This window comes from Zea mays, chromosome 2 (assembly GCF_902167145.1).
Source record: "Zea mays cultivar B73 chromosome 2, Zm-B73-REFERENCE-NAM-5.0, whole genome shotgun sequence".
In the NCBI taxonomy this organism is placed as follows: domain Eukaryota; kingdom Viridiplantae; phylum Streptophyta; class Magnoliopsida; order Poales; family Poaceae; genus Zea; species Zea mays.
In genome coordinates this window covers 231,487,440-231,509,934 of record NC_050097.1, presented here as the reverse complement: position 1 = coordinate 231,509,934, position 22,495 = coordinate 231,487,440, and the positions used below count along the sequence as shown (strand labels likewise).

The window sequence follows — 22,495 nt, the reverse complement described above, 5'->3', positions numbered from 1 at the left end:
TTGGTGCCTAATCAATTTTGTATTTTCCCCCACTTTATATTTATGTATATTATTATCTCAAAATATGTTGCTTATTCTTTTTAGTGTTGTAGACTAGTTATTTACAAGCCTCTAATAAATATCCCTTGTATGTAAATATAGTACCCTTAGTTATAACAATATATATACTTTGTGTATTAATGCATATTCATTTATGCTTTCAGAAATTGAATATCCGCTGCATTCCTCATGATGTTATTGTCTCATCTTGGATAATGAGCGATCGACAGCGCGATGCCGTCGCTAGGTTGGGATTTTCTAGTATATTTGATTTGCGAACTGATGCCTTAGAGAGCAGATCTCTCATCAGGTGGTTGATGGATAAATTGGATCCACATGACATGACCATACGCCTAGGGGCTGGCAAGGAACTGAAGATAACAAAAGAGACGGTTCGTCTGATTTTGGGTTTGCCATGTGCTGGAGGAGGCAGGGAGTTTACCGATTGGTACGGTGAAGTGGATGCTGCTGCAAAACTGAGACGTGATCTCAAAGTTGGTAAAGAAGAATTCGATGTTGTGAAGCTTCAGGACAAGATAGTGCTTGGCAATGATGATGAGTTATCAATCAGATGCTTTTTTCTGATTCTATTCAATCGACTTCTTTTTCTTTCTGCTTCATGGGGCATTACAAACAATGAGGTACTAATAACTTCAAACATGCCCCGAATGGCTGATATTGACTGGTGTCAACTAGTTTACACGGATTTGTGTGATGCTGCCACACGTTGGCACAAAAAGAACAAAACAAACATCACAGCAACAATATATGGATGTTCACTCATTGTTCTAGTAAGTAATTCTTTTTGTTTACTGCGCATATATATGATATGCAAATATTTGTTATGTACTAATTTTATATACTTTTGCATTCTTTTTTTTTCAGATTTACTATCTTGATCACTTACATCACCCTGCATCTCCTGATAACAAATATGGTACTCCCCGTATTAAGATTTTTGATAATGAGACCATAAGAGATTTGGCTAGGGGTGATAGACGTCCCCCCGTAGAACTGGTGAACCATTCGGTTATGCAGAGGTTAGACATAAACAATTTTTGTCCTGTTATGCAGATGTTAAAATTTTATTACTGCTAATTGTTCTATTTGGCTTTATACAGTTTCGTAGCCGTTCAGAAACGTGTTACGTTATTGCTCCAGAACGGCCTGTTTCTGTCGTTTTCAACATATATGTGCCACATATCAAGCATTTGATTGGCAACAAGTTGCAATGTTTGCCCTCCCAGCATCGACCAATATTTCAATCAATGTTTGATGCTCATGACAAAGAGGTGGATAAATACTGTGATTCCCTTCAGCTGAGCCATCAAATAATTGTTTCGAAGCAGATTGAACTATCTGAAACATTTGATGAAATGATCGATGAAGTACTGAGAGCTGCAACGCAACGCGATTCACAGCAAGAAGGTTTTATTATTTTTGTTTATTTTTTAAATTAATCAAGTTCACGAATTATTGCGAGGAAATTATATTTAGTTATACGATCTCAGATACTTTATTCTATGCAGCATTGTATATACAACTTATGCATTAATTTATACTCATATAATCAGCAACACATTTTTCAGTTAATTTTATTTTTGAAAACTCTCATTTATTTATGTATCCTCATAGTGTATTGATGTAGTTTGCGATGATGTGTATGTTTAACCATTTTTTTATAATGATACATTTATATTTCTGGTACATTTCAATAACAACTACTTTATTATTATATTTTCCAAATGTAGATAACCCCCCACTACCTCAATGCCTCCAACAAATGCTCCAGTATCCTCTCCACCTGTTCCAACACCTGATAATCAGCAACATGATCAGGAAATTCATGTTCCTACTGATCATATCAAAGTATCAGATCATGTAAGTTTTTCATACAAACTTTATATACAAATCATATATTATATTTAGCATACAAGTTACTGTTTACTCAAATTTCAGTTGTTTCCATTACAGATTGTCAGTGGGAACGTCTGTAAAAAAATTCAGTTATGGATGCCCCTATATTTGACAAGACTCCAAAATCAAATGTTTGCTTTCCTTTAATCACAGTTATTATATTTTCATTTACAATGTATGCAAGTAACAGTAATATATATGCATGCTTTATTTACTTTATTCACTAGGCTCCCACAACCGACAAGTCTGCTGCTCCTGAATTAACACCAGATATAAATACCGTCAGTATTTATACCTTCATCATATTATGTTAATATTAATTATAACCTATGTTTCATTACGTTTATATTAATAATTTTATTGTTTCCAGGAAGGACAAAAATCTGTTACACATGATACTCTCGTATCTGGTGCACCACAGTTTGATAAAACCCCACTGACAGATGTAAGTCATGTCGTTTTATCTTCTCATATTTTTCATATATATACACACTAAAATACATAATTATTTATTCAATTGTTTACTAACATATATACATATATTAGGCAACTACTGAACTTGTTGCAAGGGATAGTTCCTCTAAATCTGCAGTTGCTGAACCTCCCCATGTGTCACGCGAAGACTGTGCTCGCAACCTACTTAAGTTCATTTTGTCAGGACAACTAGATCTGAGCATGTATGTATTCGTTATTCAAATTCCAATTAAGTATAATTAGATGATTTGTAATTAAAGTTTTATTTTTTTCCCAGGTCTATCATAAATTTTGGAGGATTTGGAGGTTCTGTCCTCGATGTTGTCCAGTCGTTTGGTCCTAATAAATGCCTTAAGAATATTTTCATGCAGGGATTTATCGACTGTATTCGTGAGGATGATGTATTATACAATCCAGATTCTGTAATCAACACTCTAATACTGAATGTCAATGTTGGGGTAATTTTCTCTCTACAACTTTGTATCTTATTGCAACCCTTACTGTATAAATATATAATACTAATCAATTGATTTTTTTTGTTCAGACCGTTTTGAATATCGAGGAGTTCGAATAGCATAGTTCAAATCCCCAGCCCTTCTCAACATCACTTCTTAAAGAACAACTTGAACCGACGCTTCCTCCAGATGAAGTTCTGAACCAAATTAAATTGGTGAGCCCCAATCAGTTTTATTTATAATAATATTATAATGTTCTTTTGGTCATTAGTTATATGTTATCTTATCTTTAATTTTCCATACGCCTATTATTGTTCATTCATAAACTTATACATATATCTTAACAGATCCTGGTTCCTATGCTACGCCGTAGTCACTGGACCCTTTATGCAATCAACTTTGAACTTCGTCGAATAGACATCTTAGATTCAAATCCTTATGGGACATTGCTTGGAGGCACTACCTGGAAACAAATCCATAATGATCAATTGTTGATAAATGGAACGAAGATACCTTGGTCCAGATTAATAATGAGAAGACTTAGCATTGCGTTACATGAAGCTCGACCTGATTCAACTTTACCAAAGTTTGGCAACTACAAGATTGGGCTTCTTCCCAATTGTCCAACCATGTTACCAGGGTCAAACGATTGTGGTTTTTTTGTCGCAAACTTCCTCTGATACTACGATTTTGATGATGGCGACTTATCAGAATTTTATACTCCGGTATGTTACTAAATTAGTGTTTTGATCATGCATATATTACTCCTTCATACTTAATCTTAGCATTAATTCTATATTATGACTATTTCAGGATGAACCATTGGACCAACGTGCCTTTGTTCTGCATTACCTGACCTTTCATCGCAACAACAGGGTTGTCCCCCTCCCTGCAGAACTGCTGCCGTTCAAGTATGCTCCAAGGAGACGGCGTTGTTTGAAAGCCAAGACTTAGATATCATAGCTGAACATGATTCCCTATGGATCCCCAAAATTGTTTATGTTACTTATTAAGTCACTTATGTCAGGCGTTGCTCATGTGTATGATACTCCATATGCCACTTATGTTCGATGTGTCCAGTGTCTATGCTACTTCGTTTCAGTTTTTATTTGAAGTGTGTCAAACATAAGTGTTACCAGAATGTCTAGTTATGTTATCTGTTACGAAATTCTATGCTTTTCATTTCCAGATTGTGAGATGGTTAATCGTTTGCGTCCAATGTTTGGCGTATTTCTATTATCATATTATCTTTAATATTCAAGTTTTATGCAACCTATATACTTCCTTACTTTATATACATTAGGTTCCTTTTTACACATTTACCATGCTAATTATGCTAACTGTAACCAGTGGTTATGCTACATCCTGTCTGGTGTAGCTGTAGTGCGAAACCGAAGTATGTACTCCCATTCGATTAGTTATGTTAAGTGTATAGAGTTTATATACCATTTATGTCTAGATCTGCCGATTGCTAAACGTTCAATGCCAATTTGTGGTATATATTCAGTTACATAATTTGTGTAATGGTCTAGTTTTACGCAACATTTTATAGTTTTATATCAACGCATTATATAACCAAGTCATGCAAACTATTAATTTCCAAAAAACTAAAACATAGGTCATTGTGCTATTACAAGTTTCTACTACATCGGCCACTCTTTAGTCACACTTCAAATTATTCGCCCAATTCCATATGCTCATCGACTTCTTCATTTTCCACTTCTTCATCAATACGATGTTTTTAGCAGTCGATGTTTCATTCCACTGTGGAGCAGTTGTTTTATTGTTTAGTCTTGATCCGGCTGGTCGTCCTCTCTTTCGATTAGCCAGTTTTGCTAGTCTTGCCCTGTTCTCTTCCACAGACAGACACGTTCTGCTGTTATGTCCATCTGCTATACCACACAATTGGCATCTCCTATTCTTCTTTTTTTCTCCTTTCGCACCTAGTCTCATAATCCTATCTTCTGAATTTTTTATTGTCCGTCATTTTGGTCTTATACGATCCGGCATACTCAGATTTATAACATCCACATTAAAATTCAACCTCTATATAATAAAAGAAGTTATTATTTAGTATACACATATTTACATAAATTATCTTTATACCAATCAGTAAAATCATTTATCAATGCTCACCTTTTTAGCTTCTGAGGATGCAGCAATATGTTCCATTTGTTCCTGTGTTACGTGACACGGAGAACTTGTATCACCAACCTCAGGTGGAATTCTCATGTTGTCCTCCTATATAGCCCAACCCAAATACATCAACATTTCCATGCAGCATAAATATATATTTTCATTATAGACAAATGAACAATATTTTTTTAATATGTACCTGGTTACCAGCTGTTATTAATGTTAACGCATGTTCACATCCAGTCATGGTGTTATGCTCATCCTACAAAATAAAATTTGCTTAGTACATTGATTTTATATATTCATTATATACAATACTTCATGCAAGCTTATATATTTATCTTTTACATACCATTTTATGGCATGTAATTGTATTGTCATCTTCCATCCCATCGCCAGCATTATTTTTGTTCAATTCTCCTTCCTGGTACAAATAACATGTTACTATGCATAATATATGTTACAAATAGTATAACACTTAAACAACTGGAATATTATTACCTTGTCTTCCTCATCATCACTAAAATCACATGACTCATTACATCCAATATCTGGCTCTAATCGGCATAGAATGCCATCGAGCTCATCCAACACATCCATCGCCTTGTCGTACCCTGCTTTTGACATACACGCCTGGCGAACTACTTTCATTGTTTTCGTTAACAACATTTTCTATCTATATGATTTAGTAACTCCATCATTTCCCCTGAAGCTCTTATCAATTCTTTCAAACGGTACATCTTTTCTTGATGAGACAGTGTACCTTTGCAATATATACTTTGAAGGCATCTTTTCAACTTGAAGATGCATGAAGGCTCTTAAAAGATGAACACACAATAGACCTGAAAACATGAAAACCAACCATTATTTTTTAACGATATACATTAATTTGTACTACAATCAACAAATTCTTTAGTATGCAAATTTTTTCGTTCAATCAACATAATATGTACAAACCTGTATGTTCCCACTGTTTGCACTCGCATGTATACTCCCCAGCTTCTATGTCCGCTGTTATCTTGAATTGATGTTGTCCCCACACAATTTTATTAGACCTTTTTGTATGCTGTACGATCCAATCTTTATCACAACTGTCTGCGTCCTTTAATATTTTGTATGCAGTGGTGTATTTCATTGATTCCTCAAATCTATTCATAACAGCTCTGGTGTATGCTCTAGAGACTCTCACTTCGAACCTATACAATGTATCTATTGTCCTTGGTCCCTATAAGACATTATTATAATAATTAAACAATTTATTTACATAAAATGTATGCCATACGTCATTGATAACAAGCACGACATACCTTGCTCACCAATGCCTCCTTTGATTCTTTCATTTTCCTGCTGTGCAACATTTTCATCATTTGTTTAGCGAATTCATGCAGTGGGGTGTTCGCATCTACATGTGATTGCTTCACTAATCTGTTCATGCTCTCACTTCGTTGTGTAGATACAATTACCCCACAGAAGTCGTTTTTAAAAAATGCAGGTATCCATTCTTTTCTTATTTCATATAATTTGCGTAGAGTCATATCTTTATGAAGATTGAACTCCTCTAGCATCATTTCCCAGGCACATTCAAACTCATGAGGAGTTAATGGATGATGTATAATAGACTGGAATGTTGTTTTAAAATCCTTAACAACAAACCTTGCATATATCTCATTTAGGAATGACATAAATCTGTTCTGGACATGCCATAAACACAGTCTGTGAACTGTTTTTGGAAATACAGTTCTTAGAGCAATTGGCATTGCAGGATCTTGATCTGCAATTGCTCACAAACTATTAATTTACTTTCACAATAAATTAATTCACTGTTTTGCATAACAAATTGACATACCACATACCTGTAAGCATAACTCTCGGACCCTCGCATCCCATACATGTTTTGAATGAATTGAAAGCCCATTCAAAAGTCTGTACTGTTTCATCTCCCAACAAAACAAATCCAAATACTGTACACTGCAGATGGCTGTTAGCTCCAACAAACATGCCCAGTGGTTTATCATATATATTTGTCTTGTGTGTTGTATCAAATGTCACAACATCACCATAATCTGCATATTCCCCCTGCATACTTGCGTGTGACCAAAAAATACTCACTATTTCCCATCATTGTCTAGCTGGAAATCAAAAAAAATTGTGGATGCTGTTTCTTGCATTCTGTAAAGAAAGCCAAAAGTTTGGCTACATCATTTGCGCAGTTTTCTCTTCTCCTTGCTGCCCTCCTACATTTGTTTGCACAAAAAATGATTACACACACATTTACTATAGTAATATTTATGGCACTTAATATATACACATGAAACATAAAAATATTGCTTACATGTTTTTCAGATCTTGAGCAGTTACCGGTACGTTCTCCAGCCCATCATGCATTTCTGATATAAAATCAACTATGCAATGCTGCGACACTCGGCTATCATGCATTGCATCAACAAAATTTATGAACTCAGCATCCCTACTTTTGTTGCAACGAATGTTGTTTCTCTGCTTCGTCAGTTATGAACTCATGGTTATGCTCCAAGTTTACCAGTTCAATTTTTGCAGCTACAACCATTTTTTTCATCATCATATATATTTTTTATTTTATTCCAGCCTTACATTGCGTACGCCCCGAAGTCCTATTCCTCATCCTAGGTGTATCATTTGATTTTGGCGCACTTTTACCTTCACGTGAACAATTTATCCACTTACTGAATGTCTTCTCTCTGTATTTCTTCAGTGGAAATCCAACTTCATATGCATACCTTTTATAGAATCTATATGCATCATCAACATCCTTGAAAGTCATCCCTACCGTTCGCACTATAGTTGGATCAATGTTTTTTTCCTGCAAATTCATTGACATTGTTGTTTGTACCATGGAATATGTTCATAACAATCTAATCAGTCAAGAATCAAATACAACAATTGGACTTACATGTGAATGCAGTATTTGAGGCGTATCCATCTCCTTGGAGCTAATATTGGACATAGGAGGTCGAACCCTTTGTTCTCCTTCTTCCCCTATGCTCATCTCGTCGATCACAGGACCCAGTAGAGCAGGAGGTGGTGTGACCAGTGAGTTACCATCAACTACTCCCTCTGTCTCTGGATCAAGACGAACGCCATCTCCTACCATCGCCGGCGACTCTCTAGAGCCGGCCATCTCCACCTCCAAATAGTTATGCAGGCTTTGTGGTGTTTTTTTGGATGAAAGGAAATCACGGATACTATACAAGTAACCGCATCCACGTTTACAGGGTCTCCCCATTATTTCCGAAACCGTCCCGATATTATGGCGATGTCAATGTCAAACTAATATCCATAATACACTATTTACGCACAATGACTTAACGTTTTACGCCAAACGATATATACTATTTATGCAACTTTTGTGCCGTTTCGGTTTTATGCCATATCTTTCAACATCTTATTCTACGTTATATTTACCTGCCGCCATTACACCCCATGCAAGATCCATAAATTTCGCGCCCACGTAACATAGTAAGCACGTTTGCATGTGGAAACTATTCCCTATAATTCCGCGCATTTACCATATGTTTACCGCCTTGCTATTAAAACAACCGCGTAACAGCGCCGTCTGTCCTGCATGCCACCTGTCTGGACTTCGTTAAACACAGACGCGTCTGTCTCATCGGACCAGACCTCTGAACCGACCTAGGCTTCTTTTAATATCCGAAGCCCAGGGCTCCCGTTATATATATATATATATATATATATATATATATATATATATATATATATATATATATAGACTGACTTGGTTTCTACTTCTGTGTTGCCGGTTTATCAGGCCAGGAACCGATCGGCCGATTATTCGGTTTTTTTCGAACCGTTTAGAATTGAAAACTAGGGTGATTGTGTTTTTGGCCGGTTTCTACCGGATTTCAAATCGGTTATCGGTGTGGGTCGTTTTTTTACCCTCAATCCGGTTTGGTGAACCCTGGTTAACAACCAAACAAGCAATGGAGAAACAGTTGTAAACTGTGTTATTGAGATGAACACCGGCATAGGCAATGTCCGCCTACCGCCTTGCGTTATTTGTAGAAAGTAATAATATGGCTGCGATATGAAACTTAGTAATTTGTTCAGCATTGCACGATTATTCACGGGATGGCACTTTCCCACGTTATTTGTGAAAAAAAATTAAGTAGTAGGAGATCCTTTCATATGGTGTGGAAAATTATAGTTAACGATCTATCTGTCGTTAAGGACTTATTCGGTTATCTCTCAATTCATGTGGATTAAGTGAAATTAAATGATTTTAAATTTCAAACAAGTTAAAGTTCTTCTATTTTTTTAAACCTATCCAATCCATATATAATGAGAATAACTGAACAAAGTCTAAATTAAAGGCGAGGAGCCATCGCAGGGTGTAGGCGAGTGTAGCGAAGGAGCAGACTAGGAGAGGGTGAGGTAGGAAACGGGACTGACCGGTGGTGGTGGCTTGCGTGCGAACACGTACTAACTGCTAGCGGAGCTGTCGGGCCACGGACGCCAAGAAAAGATCCAGCGCTACCAGCCACGATCATATGGTACTGCACTACCGCTACATGAGATCCATGGATCAGCGCAGCGCGTGTGAAAGTGGATGTACAATGCCGCCACTCTGAGGTAGCGGAGGAGGATGCAGCCATGCAGGCGAGGGAACACCGGGGAGGAAGAAGGACGATGAAGCTTGGTGGATGCACCGACGGCTATGACAGCATAGACGCCGATGGGTGAAGATGAAGAGGATGCTGAGGAGTGTGGACGAGCTCGGCCAGCACATGTATCCGGCGTCCAGCGTCTCCTCGTGCTCGAACACATCCAATATCTTGTTGACGAGCTCCGTCATGGATGAACGAATTGTTGCGACGGAGGGGAAAGCTTGCCGGGCGTTTCTTGCAGGGGGGGGGGGGGGGGGGGGGGGGGGGGGGGGGGGGGGGGGGGGGGAGAGAACAAGGGAAGGTACTGGATGGTAGTACCGTAGTAGCCTGCCAGGAGGTATGGGCAACAGACATATATAGGGACGTGCGTAGTGGCTACATGGGCGAGAGTGTTAGTGCTAGTACTCAGCCTTGGCCCCTGGGTGCGTGTCTACACTATGCTGGGAATTGGACCGCTCTGGATCGAACTGAGTGTATCGTGTTAAACAGTTTCGGATAAAGAAAGCTTAAAAAAATTTAGATCATATTGTGCCCGTTAGAAATATAAAAACAGTGGTCTAGCCTGATCCTAAACCGCATCGTGCCTTCGTTATAGGTATCGGTCTTAGCTCAAGACCGACCCATTTATTTGATCACATAAAATCAAAATATTACAACCACATAAAATTTATAACTTAGAGCATCTCCAACAAAAGCTCTAATCAGGGTTCTATTTTCAAATATAGGACTCTAGCACCGAAAATATACTCCAACAGTGGTCCTATTTTACAAAAAAAAAATCGTCAAACGATTATAGCACTCGACCTCTTGGGTTCTAAATATAGTACTCTATATATCGGAGTTGTATACTCATTTTGTATACTATTTCTGACATTTTATTTCTTAAATAACATAATTTATTTCCTAATAATAAGGTATAGAGCTCAACTGTTGGAGCTGCAAACAATTTTGTGGCCCTAAATATTTTAAATCATCCTAATTTAATTTTAAGGACTCAAATACACGACTTCTTGTTACGACTCGGAGATGCTCTTACTATATTAAAGATATTAAACAATCCTAGCATAATGTGATCACGCAAAGTATAAATATCACAATTATATAAAGTCCGTAGCTTACTAATTAAAAAACAAACAACATGGGCTTCATGGGCTGTGCCATACCAAGTCCAGTCTATCTGTGCGGGCCGTGCCGGGACCCGACATCCAGAATTGGAGGCCCGGCTCAGACCTGTCTTCAGGTCGTGCTAATCCGACTCATATTATTTCGTGCCGAGCCGTACTTTAGGATCCTGTTTTTAGACCGTGTTCGTGTTGGTCTATAAAGGCCGACCCATATTTCCAGGACTAGTCTACAATACGCTGTGCACTCTACGTTGAAGTGATAGACGGGGTGTCTGATGAGATGCATGGAGAGCACGGGTAAACTCCATGGAGTTTTAACAGAAGAGATGGCCGATGTGCATTTGATTGGCAAGATAATTTTAGCTGTATTCGAACTAGATTTGAACTGTGTTGGCAATGGCAACACAATAGTATACTGATTGATCATGGCTACATGCAAACATTAAACACCTTAAAAATACTTACAAACCGTTTAGCTAAATTCAGATTAAATACTTAATTACTTAAAGTCTGTTTGGTAACATTGTTTTTCAAAACCACACTTTACAATTCATAGTATTGTCCGGCTCTAAAAATACCATGGTTCGAGAAACATTGTTTGGATACAACATTGTAAAACGGTATCTAGCCAAAATCAAACCATGCCATGATAACTTTAGATTGAAATAAAGTTTTCAATATTCTAAAAATATCATGGTATCTAACATATTATGGTATCTAAAATATTATGGTTTTAAAACATAGTGTATAGTAATGCAATCAAACACTTCATGGCATAAATATTCTAATGTTCTTATAAACCATGATATTGCCTAACAAACAAAAACGCTTTACTCACAAATAGTGATGACAATTTGACCCGTGGATTCGGATATCCGTTGGATATCCGACCCAACTGAGTCAGGTATGGATATATTTTTTGGACCAACGACCCGTTGGTCTGATCCGTATCTGGCCCAACGTCAGACGAGCATGAATTAGGATGTTACCTCACCCGCGGGTTATTCGTTGGATATCCGAAATTGATCCATAGTTTATTTTTTACCTAGCCCATATTTTACAACAAAGAGTAAACCCTAACTTCATAAACCACACCCAACGTTCCCAATTTATCACAATTGGTCACCCATTCTAGCCTTGCTGGCTTCGTGTGTTGTACTTGCCCCCCTTCCATATCCCATAGGCTACACTGGCGGCTAGCCCTTTCAAGGTTCAGTGCCCTGATCGTAGGCCACATATGCATAATAATTTTTTTATTAAGTTTTAAATTATGTATGATGATGAATTAAAAAGAAATTTAATTAATTATGTTATTGAATTGTTGAAAAATGATTGTGTCTATCGTATCCAACGGACATCTAAAATATGATAAATATAAACATGGATATAAATTTTTACCTATAAGTATGGTTACAAACGAATATTGATTGCAATCATGAATATACTTGCGGACGGATCCCGAGTTGTTGCCATCTCCACACAAACATGCCTTGTCCGTGGTTGAACGTCCGTGGGCGTAATTGCAATTTTCTCATGCCCAGCACTCTGTTCCTCGGGGCCCAGCCCAGCAGTCCCGGGGCCATATCCTCTTCCACAGGTTTTGCGGCTGCCACTCTCTGTTCCCAGCAGCGCTGCCAGCCTGCCACCGTCTTCCCGGAACCCCACCGAGCCGACGACCGAAGCCGACGCGACCCTCCTCGCGTCACCGCGCGCAAGAGTCCCATGGCCACGGCGGGTTCGTCCCCCCCTGCCAGCCAGCAGCCCTTCAAGGTTCGCCCTCATTAATTTCAATCCGGCAACAACCCGCTCCTATTCCTCCACTTGTCCTGACCTTCGGTCGTCTGTGTATTCGTCCTGCCGGCCGTCGCAGCTGATCCTAGGGTCGTCTTCGGTGGCGCGGAAGCACATCCTCGAGGAGATGGGGCTGGAGTTCCAAGTCATGGTGGGTCGTGCTGCTCCTTCGCGTGCTCCCACCGCTGACCGCTCTGATTCTGACGGCGAAATGGAATATTTATGGGATATGTTTGCCTTTCTGTGGGTTCAGACTGCTGACATCGACGAGAAGAGCATCAGGAGGGAGAATCCCGATGACCTGGTAATGGTCCTCGCGGAGGCCAAGGTAGGCACAAGATTCTCTCCCCAACCCCCTTTGGCGATGCTGCGTTGTGCTATATTGTAGCTTCTGACCTTCAGTGTTACAAACTCGGGAATTAATTACATCCAGTTGCCATTGTGAAGATTTGTATGGTTCAATTGCAAATGCGTTGCTGGGCGCTGCAACTTTTTGCTATAATGTTCTTCTTGCAGTAAGACGGTCCTAATATTGTTCCTCATCTTGTGTTATATGATACTATGTGGTATACTACATTTTCCTCAATCTGCACTAGAAGGAACATAAGAGTTCATAGATGGTACTTTTGTTGTTTGCAAGGACCTGTAAAAGGTCTTTCTATTGGAATTCCCCTCATCAACAAGATAATATTTCTCTGAGTAGTTCGCAAAAAAACCTGAATACATAGAAACAATGTTCAACAGTGAATGCAGGAATTTTGTGCATGAATTGAGCTGGGAACAAATAAAGTATACTTCAGGTTCAGGGGTAGTGGAAACTTTTTATTTGAATGCTGGACCAAAGTGTCATTCAATAATCAATATACATGGTCATGTGCTGAACCTAGCCATCCAGCAACAAAGAAAGTGATCCTCTCCTCAAGAGTCAAGACTGCTGAAGGCATTGATCATATAATTATACTTGTGTGTGTGAAAAGTTTCACACGATGATTATGATGTCTTGGATGAATCATCATGTTCTGGATTTTTTTTTGGTTTTGTATTTTGTTACTAACTGCTTCAGCTGCCTCCTGAAATTCTCAAGTTGCATGACTAATCCAGGAGCATCAGATCTCTAAAAGAATGTAAAACAAGAATTGAAAGACTTATTTTATGTGCTGATTTCTAACGAAACCATTAGTTTTTACCATACCACCATTATTACTTTTAAATAAAGTTAAATTGTTTTATAAAATTTCTAGGAGTTTCTAGGATGCAATTTGGTTTCTCAACCTACCATTCATATTCTTTTTATGCATGTATATATATTTTTTTCACTCAGTAAGTATTGTTTCAGTGCATAACTATGCAATGAGGGCATGAGGCCTGTTTGCCATCTCAATATGCGCAGTGCACCGTGGAGATACTTAGTTGAAAAGATGAGGTGTTCATCCGTTACATGATATAAATTAGTTGTTGAGCGATTGAGTGATCCTAAACATCATTAAAAAATGTTTATAATTTTAGGATTTTTGTAGCTTCTGTGAAATTTTGGTGCAAATTTATGACTAAAGTTCACTTGGGGTCTGATTTATGTTGATCTTCTAACTATGTTGTAATGGGTCAGTTGATAGCTATTAAGGCGGCGTTTGGTTCCTAGCAGATTTTGAGTATTGGATACTGTACAAAACCCAATGCAAAATCCATTATCAGGTTATGGATAGATTCTGAGATTCTGGCACACAATCCAATGCAGAATTTAAGAGGTGTTTGGTTCATAATGGGATTCTAGAATGAAATTCTGAAAATGAAGTACGAAACAAACAGGGCTTAAGTTGGCCAAGTTTGCAACTGCTTTAGGTGGCCATCTGAAGCATAAATTAGGAAGTTCCTTAAAGTGCATGTAAATTTTCTAGGTGAATACGATATTACACAACAAATTAAATTCGCAAAATGGTCCAGCAATGTGTTGCAATTGATGGCATTCACATTTTTTTCTTGTTCCTTGGCCCATTTAGTTGACTACATCAGTCTGCCTGAATTAGGATCAACTTCAACATGGGTTTCAGTTTTGTTAGTGTTAGACAAACAAATTTTGCACACATACTTGTTTTTAAAGCTACATGAAAACTAATACTTCTTTCTGTCGGAGAACAAGGTGGTGGAAGAAATGTCCAACCAAATTGGGCCATGGCTGTTTTTTCTATCATCAATTGTTTTTTTCTCCCCCAGCATGGAATTAACCACTTTAAGCATCTTTCAGGCTGATGCTATCATGTCCAGATTGAACATTGATGATTATCAGAAAGAAGGCAGTCAACCAACACTCCTGATCACATCTGACATAGTATGTCTCGATTACCTCTGCATTCCTAATTTGGGTGGAATTATTATTCCATGGTTGTGGTGGAATGTATCTTCTCATCTGTTTTTGCTAGAATGTTATCATTCGTATGATTGCATACTGAATTGTAGTTGACTTTGAGGTGGTCGTCCATGAAGGGATTATTAGAGAAAAACCAACCACCAAGGAAGAAGCACGGCAATTCCTGAAAGGTTTGTTGTCAACAAAACATCCAATTCACAATGTTTTAATGCGTTTTTAATTAATTGAATCATTATCTTCTCAAGGCTATTCCGGAGGTCACGTGTCAACTGTTGGGTCTGTTGTTGTAACTAATCTTACAACTGGGAAGAGACTTGGAAGTTTGGACAAAGCTGAGGCAATTTTCACTTTTTAGCCAAAAGACTCTTTCATCAAGGCTACTTTTGTTATATTGCCATTCAAATCAGATTTATTAGTGCAGAAGGATATATGGTCCAATTTAGATGCGTAATCTCTAATATCGGTAATACTTATTTAATAGAAATGAATTCACCAATGTAGGGTGATGAATATTGGTAGATGAGGTTCTTCAAATTTATTGTGTGAAAAGGAAGTTTTTGTCTTGAATGTGATATTTATGGATGATAATTGACCAAGGAAGTTTTGCATTATCATTCTACACTGTGCAGGTTTATTTCCACGATATACCAGATGAGGTCATCAAGAGCTTGGTATGTTCTCATTTTATTCTACTTGCACGCCTTCTATAAATAGCTGCAATCAAAAAAATTGCAGGATTAGCATCACGAGCTTCAATATTTTCATATTTGCCATGTTGTTATGTCACTGAGTTTTTCTCTGCACTCTTTGTTAGATCGATGAGGGAGTAGTATTTAGGGTCGCAGGTGGTTTGCTGCTTGAACATCCATTGACGCTGCCGTTTGTCGAAGCAGTGGTCAGTGTCTCATGCACCTTATCTTGGTTGTCTTACAGGGTTTTTGTTTCCATTAATACAAATGTTTACTACCTCATTGACTTGTGCAGGTTGGTTCTAGTGACAGTGTCATGGGGCTGTCAAAGGAGGTTGCAAACAAGTTAATTCACGACGCACTGTCTACTTAGCGTAGCAATTTCAGCACTACTGTTTCTGATCAAATTCTTACTGCACTCACCTGGAGATGTGATCAAGCAGAGAGCATATCTGGGGATACCCATAGTGATTCATGTATTTTTAAACGTTAAACCAAGACAGGCGCACCTGGCATTGCAAATTGTGATCAGGTTGTACTTGCCTTCTGTTTCACTTGAAGGATACGTTGATGCTTCTTTTAGTGGGTCAGTTGGTATGATTTGTAATATACTGATATACATAATCTCGTCTCTGATATGTGACTGTTCGTTGCAATTGTTAAAGAACACAACAAATGCATGGATGAAAATGGATCCGATATGAACAGCTACGCGGAATAAAAAGTTGGAGATCATATACGTCGTTGATCATGAACTTTCAAATAGTACTTTTAATTGATCATATTATTATATATGTGTGCTAATGTTCAAATTTAGATTTAGATAACCTGTTCCCTTGACCTCAAAAGTCTAAATGCATATATTTTGCATAATTTTAGGGAGAGATTACTCTATAATCTGGTGTCTTTTGAGACTAATATTGTTTTTAAGTTTATCATATGTATAGTAGTCTCGGAAAATAGAATCCTCGGAGAAAAAAACACGCTTCCACTGTGAAATGATTGGTATCAGACTTGTTCTCCGATTTATATTTACATAAATATCCTAAATCTTACCTAAGTGCTAGTTTAGGAATTACAATTTTCAAGGAATTCCTATTTTCTCAAGATAAAATAAACTAATTTCACTTGAGAACATGAAAAACACTTGAAAAAATGAGGTTTCCAAACTAGCTTTAACAGAGAATTTCTAAGGGCCACTAGATATCTTTCTTTTTGGTGTTTGATTTCAAAGGAGATAGTTCACATGCTAAAGCAACAATGACCGTCAATCACTCTTTTAATTTTTCTTTGCAAAACAATCCTCTTTCAAGAGTAAGGGGTAAGAAATTTTTAGAAGGCCAAAAGAAGCATGGATAAAGTTTTGAGAAAAATCTTTCATGGGCAGAATTTTCACATGCCTTAAAATCAGTATCTTTTAAGGAAAAAGGGGGGGAATTTTAAAAAGCCTAAAACAACAAGTTTTAAAGGAAAACGGGGAAAAAATCTTGAAAAAAATCTTTTAAAGGTTTAAGTTTTGTACAAGCTTACCTTTAGTATTGTCGGAGAGGAAATCTCCGGCCGGGTGGCGGAATGCACCCGCCCTAAATCCTTAGATGAGGAGAGACCTAAGCGTTTTGCCTGTTAGGTTGAAACGGGAAGAACACAAGAACACACAAGGATTTAAAGTGGTTCAGGCCGCCGGAGCGTAATACCCTACTCCACTGTGTGATGTATTGAGCTTGGGAGCTTGTATGAACTTGTGAGCCTGAGCTGGGTCTAAGTGTGTCTGAGTGAGCTTGAGTCCTCTTGTAACGCTGAGTGCCTCCCCTTTTATAGCTCGAAGGGGGGGCACGTACAAGGGTGCTGAGCCCCGACATGCGGGCCTAGAGACATAACAGATGTAATACTTGGAGTAGCTGATCCTGGTCGCTAGTGCCATCTTCTTGCGCCCTGATATCCGCGGTCCGCGTAGCATTGGCGTCCAGCGGAAGCTTCCCTGACAACGTACGAGTGATGATGAGCGTGGCACATGCGACAGTATGGACGTGCCGCCTGCCACGGGAATGGACAGGCACGCCGCCTGCGGGATGGTTTGGTCGCCGTCTGCCAGCAGAGTGACAGGGCACATTAAATGCTGAGGCGACACATCGCTTGTCAGTGGAGTAGACAGGACGCATTTAATACTGAGGCGGCACATCACCTGCCAGTTTGACAGGCGGCGCGCCTCACCCGCAATAAATGCGCGCGGCCCAGAGGCTTTACGTCCGGCTCCGCCCGTTGGCTTACGTCACAGGCAGCTGGCCACGTGGCAGCATCGGGTCTCCGCCTGAGCGGGGAGCAGAGGCGTATGCAATATGGTTCAGACATGTGTCGGCTCCGGACCCCCTGCCTGGCCTTGATTAAGGTCTGGGTACTCCTCCTAGAATCCCGGGACCTTGTTGTGAGTGACCTGGGTCCCACACAGGGAGGTCCGGGACCCGTCTCGGGGGTCCAGACTGTACTCGCGGAGGTCCTGGACCCTGCCCGGAGGTTCGGGCCGTGTATCCAAGGGTCCGGCACATTCCCGTGGGGTCCGGACCTACTGTTGACACCATGGAGTATATTGTCTTTCCTGGCCACGTGGCGGCTCTGGAGCCGTCCACGTGGTGGGGTCAGGTGTTGTTCGCCACGCGACTAAAGATATCCGCATGGACGCCGCGCCTTCATACTGTAGTAACGGGTACCCCTGTTCTAGGGTACTGACAAGTATCTTCTAAATCTTATATATGTGCATGCATCCTAGCAAGTAGTTTACAAGTTTATATTATTTCTTGCTTGCTTTGGTTGTGTTATTATTAATCGCCAAAAAAGAATAGATTGTAAGGGAAATGGATCCCAGACTATTTTAATATTGATTTTGATGTTTGATGATCAGGATATCTATTTAGACTAACAACTTCTTTAAATGATTATTTACAGAGTTCAAAGGACATAACATAGACTTAGACAAAATATATGAAGGAATTTAAAAGATCAATACATCAAGAAAAGGACTTATAAATAAAATAACTTTAAAGGACTTATCTTTACTGATATTTTTTTTGACAAGAGGATTACCCCGTTTCTATTATATCATAACAGAAATACAAAAGTTTTTCTGATGCACATACGACAAATAGTAACATCACCTAGTCTGATCAGAGAATCTGATTCAGATTACATGACCAAACCGTGCAAAATGATAGGATGGGGCAAGAGATAGTTTTCCACAGGATATATGGTCCATGACAGGTAGAACAAGAAAGCGACATGCAACAAGATTCGATGACCACAAAAGATATATAAAGACTGTATTTAGATAAAAACAGACGCTTCACAACCGCCAGCATTCTGAAACGAAGCATACATAAAGCGCGTCAGTCCTCCAGAACTTGTAGCCCCCACCAGAAGTCTCGCTCCCTTCTGAAGAAGATCCTGCAGTTCTTTTTTGCTAAGTCCTGCCCAAGACGAGATCAAAGCATTATCTTTACTGATATAAAATAGTTTCCTCGTGCATCGTCCTCTTCACCCATGTGTACGCATCCAAATCTTACATGCACACACGCATGCCTGCATACAAGGCTGCAGGCGCCCGCGTGCGCTGTAGGCCTCCTTCATCTACAGAAAGAAAAGGTAGATAAGGATTGTATTTTTGAATTATTTTTCTATATTTTATTACTTAATTTACGAATTTTAAATTTTTTATATTATATTCTATTGGATAGGGTTTGTTCGAGAATTCGAAGAATTGCAATAAAATTTTTAGAAATCACATTTTTAGTTAGGAACTTATGTTGATTTTATTATTCTTTGGATCAAAAAATAGAAGAATAAAAGAATAGGTATTTGAATTAAGTTACTGTAGACCTCCTCCTCCCTAAATTAGGAAAATAAACAAAAAAAAAAATAGAGGGCGATGAGGTGGGTTCAAACCCTGACCATTCAAATAGAGAACAAAACGCTCGTCTTTTCCGGTGAAGCTCATGTGTATTTGTGCAACACAAAGAATATTATATATATATCTATACTACCTATTAAGGCTGTAAGGGGTAGGCTGCCTCCCCCTGGTTCTGCCTTCAGCCAATCTACACTGTCCATCTATATGCGTCAAATCATCACCATCCATCTCGTCGCCTCCGCTTCAAGCCTCCTCCATCCATCGATCGCAACTGCTCCTCTCTCCGCTCCCCACCACGCACACGGGCGCGGGCGTGGAGACCGACCACCATGGCACCACCTCCTCCTCCGGTTGCCTCCGGCCTCGCCATCCCTCTGTCCTCGACTTCCCTCCGTCCTCCCGGTCTCCAGCCTCCCGGACCAGAAGCTCCACGTGGCGCGACAGCTCGTCTCTGTCGTCTATGGCGGCGGCAGAGGTGTACTCGCCGATCGCGGCGGCGGCGGCGCAGCAGCGGCGGGAGAAGGCGACGTCGCAGATCTGGCGGGCGGTGGTGGGGTGGTGGGGTGGATCGACGAAACGCCGCTCCCGCCGGGCTCCCGCCTGGACGTCCGCGCCTACACCACCGTGCTGCACGCGCTCTCCCGCGCGGGCCAGTACGAGCGCGCGCTCGAGCTCTTCGCCGAGCTCCGGCGCCAGGGATACGAGATAAAGCGAGATTCAATGTTTCATAAAGCGAGATAAATCGAAGACCACATATCATCTCTACTTGTGCCTGACCACTGGTATGTTGTGCCTTTATTTTGCTTGTATGAATAGATCCTTTACTGTTGGTGAATTCGTAGGATGATTTTGGCAAATATCTATTAGTGTCAAGTAGACATTCTGGTCTCTGTTCTGCCTGTGTCTTCCCATCATTTCTGCCCAACATTCTTTCTATTTGGAATGCAATTGGTCACTCCTTTTTTACCCCTCTGGGTCAGCTGTACTTACGGAGAGTGGCGAGTTCCTCTTATCAGCTAGAAGGAACCGCAAAACAAGCTGCACGAGTATATTATCTCGATGGATGCTGACAACATATATGATGCTGACAACATATATTGGAAAGCTGAGGTAATAGAATTGAAAGGCAAGTGAATGGGTTGACTGTCTTGTTTTTGCCTGGTTTGTCTGATTATGTCGCCTAATCGAGATATTTGTCGTCATTTCCAGGTCAAACTTCCTCAGCACAAAATTTATGATCTCTAACATGCAGCCGCCTTATAATGGGGCTGTAGTCCCTCATGCTGGCCGGACAAATCGGAGATTCGACTCCAGGAATGTCTCCCTAAGGTACTAACAGGTAGCTACAATATACTTCATTTGACATATCTCTGCTCCAGGGAGGTCTCCCCTAAAGTGCCAACTGGTCTGCAATTAGGGGATGCAAGTTTTTATATATTAGAATAGGAACATAAAACCTTGATACATCCAAACAAATATCAATTTATCATTTGCTCTTTTGTGTATAGCATATGCTCCCTCTTTTGCAAGTGTAATTAGATAACATTGACTCCTAGGCTAGAGTGAAATATATGCAGTATATGTTATTACTGTTATTAGGCTATCATATGTTACTTTCATTTTTGCAATATTTATGCTTTCTTTTTTTATGATCTGTAATTTTTGACATAAGAACCATCAGGTAGCAGAGGGTGAATAGAAAATAGAATACCATAAAAAGAGGGGGGAAAGGAGTGCGCTCGTCCAATCCATTCCTTCACGTGTGGATGGCTCAGCAGTGATGGCTTATCTTACATGGTCTATGATTCTTTTGGAATGCTTATGTAATAGTATGTTTGCCAACTGTTTTTGCAACTAAGGCAACTTGGGGATGAGCGACGAGGAGCTCATGGAGCAGTGCGATATGGGCACGTTCAAGGCGTCTGGCCCCGGCGGCCAGCACCGCAACAAGCGCGAGTCCGCCGTCCGGCTGAAACACCTTCCCACCGGCATCATCGCCCAGGTCGGTAGCCTTGCTGAATTAGCTTAAATTCTCAATTACCTCGATCGCTTCGTACAATGATTTATCTGTTCCTAGAATTTGAATGAGGAGAAGGTTGGATATGCAATCACGAATCAGTTGAACTTCACACAAACTGAATGCTTAATCTTTTTTCCCGTAAAATTCCACACAAGTTGTGGAGGATCGGTCACAACATAAGAACCGAGCGTCTGCTTTATCTCGGCTTCGAACCCTGATTGCTCTTAAAGGTAAAAGAATCTAATGTTCTCCAAGTTATGTGTTGTTTCAGAAAAGGAACTATAGGTCTGTTCAACTAATTTAAGAAACATCTTAAGGGGTGCTTGTTTGGGATTATAATCTGCCCAGATTATATAATCCAACAAACTTTGAACTGTTTTTTTGAACTGTTAGTTAATCTGGGCAGATTATAATCCCAAACAAGCACCCCCTAAGTGACCATGAGTCACATACAAATCATAGTGCAGCTTCATAAGAGCTCATATGCCTCCAATTTAACCGCGATGTTTGGTTTCTAGGGACTAATTTTTAGTTCCTCCATTTTATTCTATTTAATCCCTAAATTGCCAAATATGGGAGGGACTAAAAATTAGTCCTTAGAAACCAAACATCCCCTAAGTTCTTATGCTGCCTGATGGATTTAATTTCCATGATCATTAATGGCGCAGTGCTTCAGTTAGGAGGCCGATAAACCTGGAAGACTACACTCCACCTGTTGAGCTTCTTCAGATATTACCCCTGAAGTACAGCGTTAGAGGAAAAGATGTTGGCCCCCAAATCGGTCCAAATAACTCAAAATTTTCTCCAGTATGTTCCTGTTGTTATAATTCAATGGCTAATGCATTATGCATGTGTTTTGCTGTCATTGGTCCTTGCGATTTGCATATTTAAACACCTCCCTTTGTACTTCGTTTTCCACTGGGCAG

The 22,495-nt window shown here is 39.6% G+C and overlaps 2 protein-coding genes across 2 annotated transcripts; one reads left to right on the top strand and one right to left on the bottom strand.

Annotated features, from left to right (window-relative positions):
- Positions 1-5,003: 5,003 nt before the first annotated feature.
- Positions 5,004-5,853, bottom strand: LOC103649393 (uncharacterized). The gene is made up of 4 exons (XM_035965098.1): positions 5,523-5,853; positions 5,374-5,445; positions 5,221-5,283; positions 5,004-5,126 (listed from the first exon to the last, which is right to left on the bottom strand). Exons 1-4 carry the CDS (start codon positions 5,688-5,690, stop codon positions 5,004-5,006), a joined length of 426 nt encoding a protein of 141 aa, XP_035820991.1. The 5' UTR covers positions 5,691-5,853.
- Positions 5,854-12,424: 6,571 nt separating this feature from the next.
- On the top strand, positions 12,425-16,315 carry LOC100285667 (maf-like protein CV_0124). Its single transcript, NM_001158558.1, is given in 9 exon segments — positions 12,425-12,576; positions 12,677-12,748; positions 12,851-12,925; positions 14,840-14,923; positions 15,063-15,132; positions 15,208-15,299; positions 15,592-15,633; positions 15,777-15,857; positions 15,947-16,315. Coding segments are annotated over 9 exon segments (642 nt in total). The 5' UTR covers positions 12,425-12,528; the 3' UTR covers positions 16,025-16,315.
- Positions 16,316-22,495: the final 6,180 nt, after the last annotated feature.

Excerpts from the sequence above, each read along its gene's own strand:
- LOC103649393 (XM_035965098.1), bottom strand. The coding sequence starts at position 5,690 with ATGTTGTTAACGAAAACAATGAAAGTAGTTCGCCAGGCGTGTATGTCA. Across the intron at positions 5,446-5,522 it reads GTGATGATGAGGAAGACAAG|GAAGGAGAATTGAACAAAAA; the intron begins GTAATAATATTC and ends TATTTGTACCAG. Across the intron at positions 5,127-5,220 it reads TAATAACAGCTGGTAACCAG|GAGGACAACATGAGAATTCC; the intron begins GTACATATTAAA and ends TGGGCTATATAG.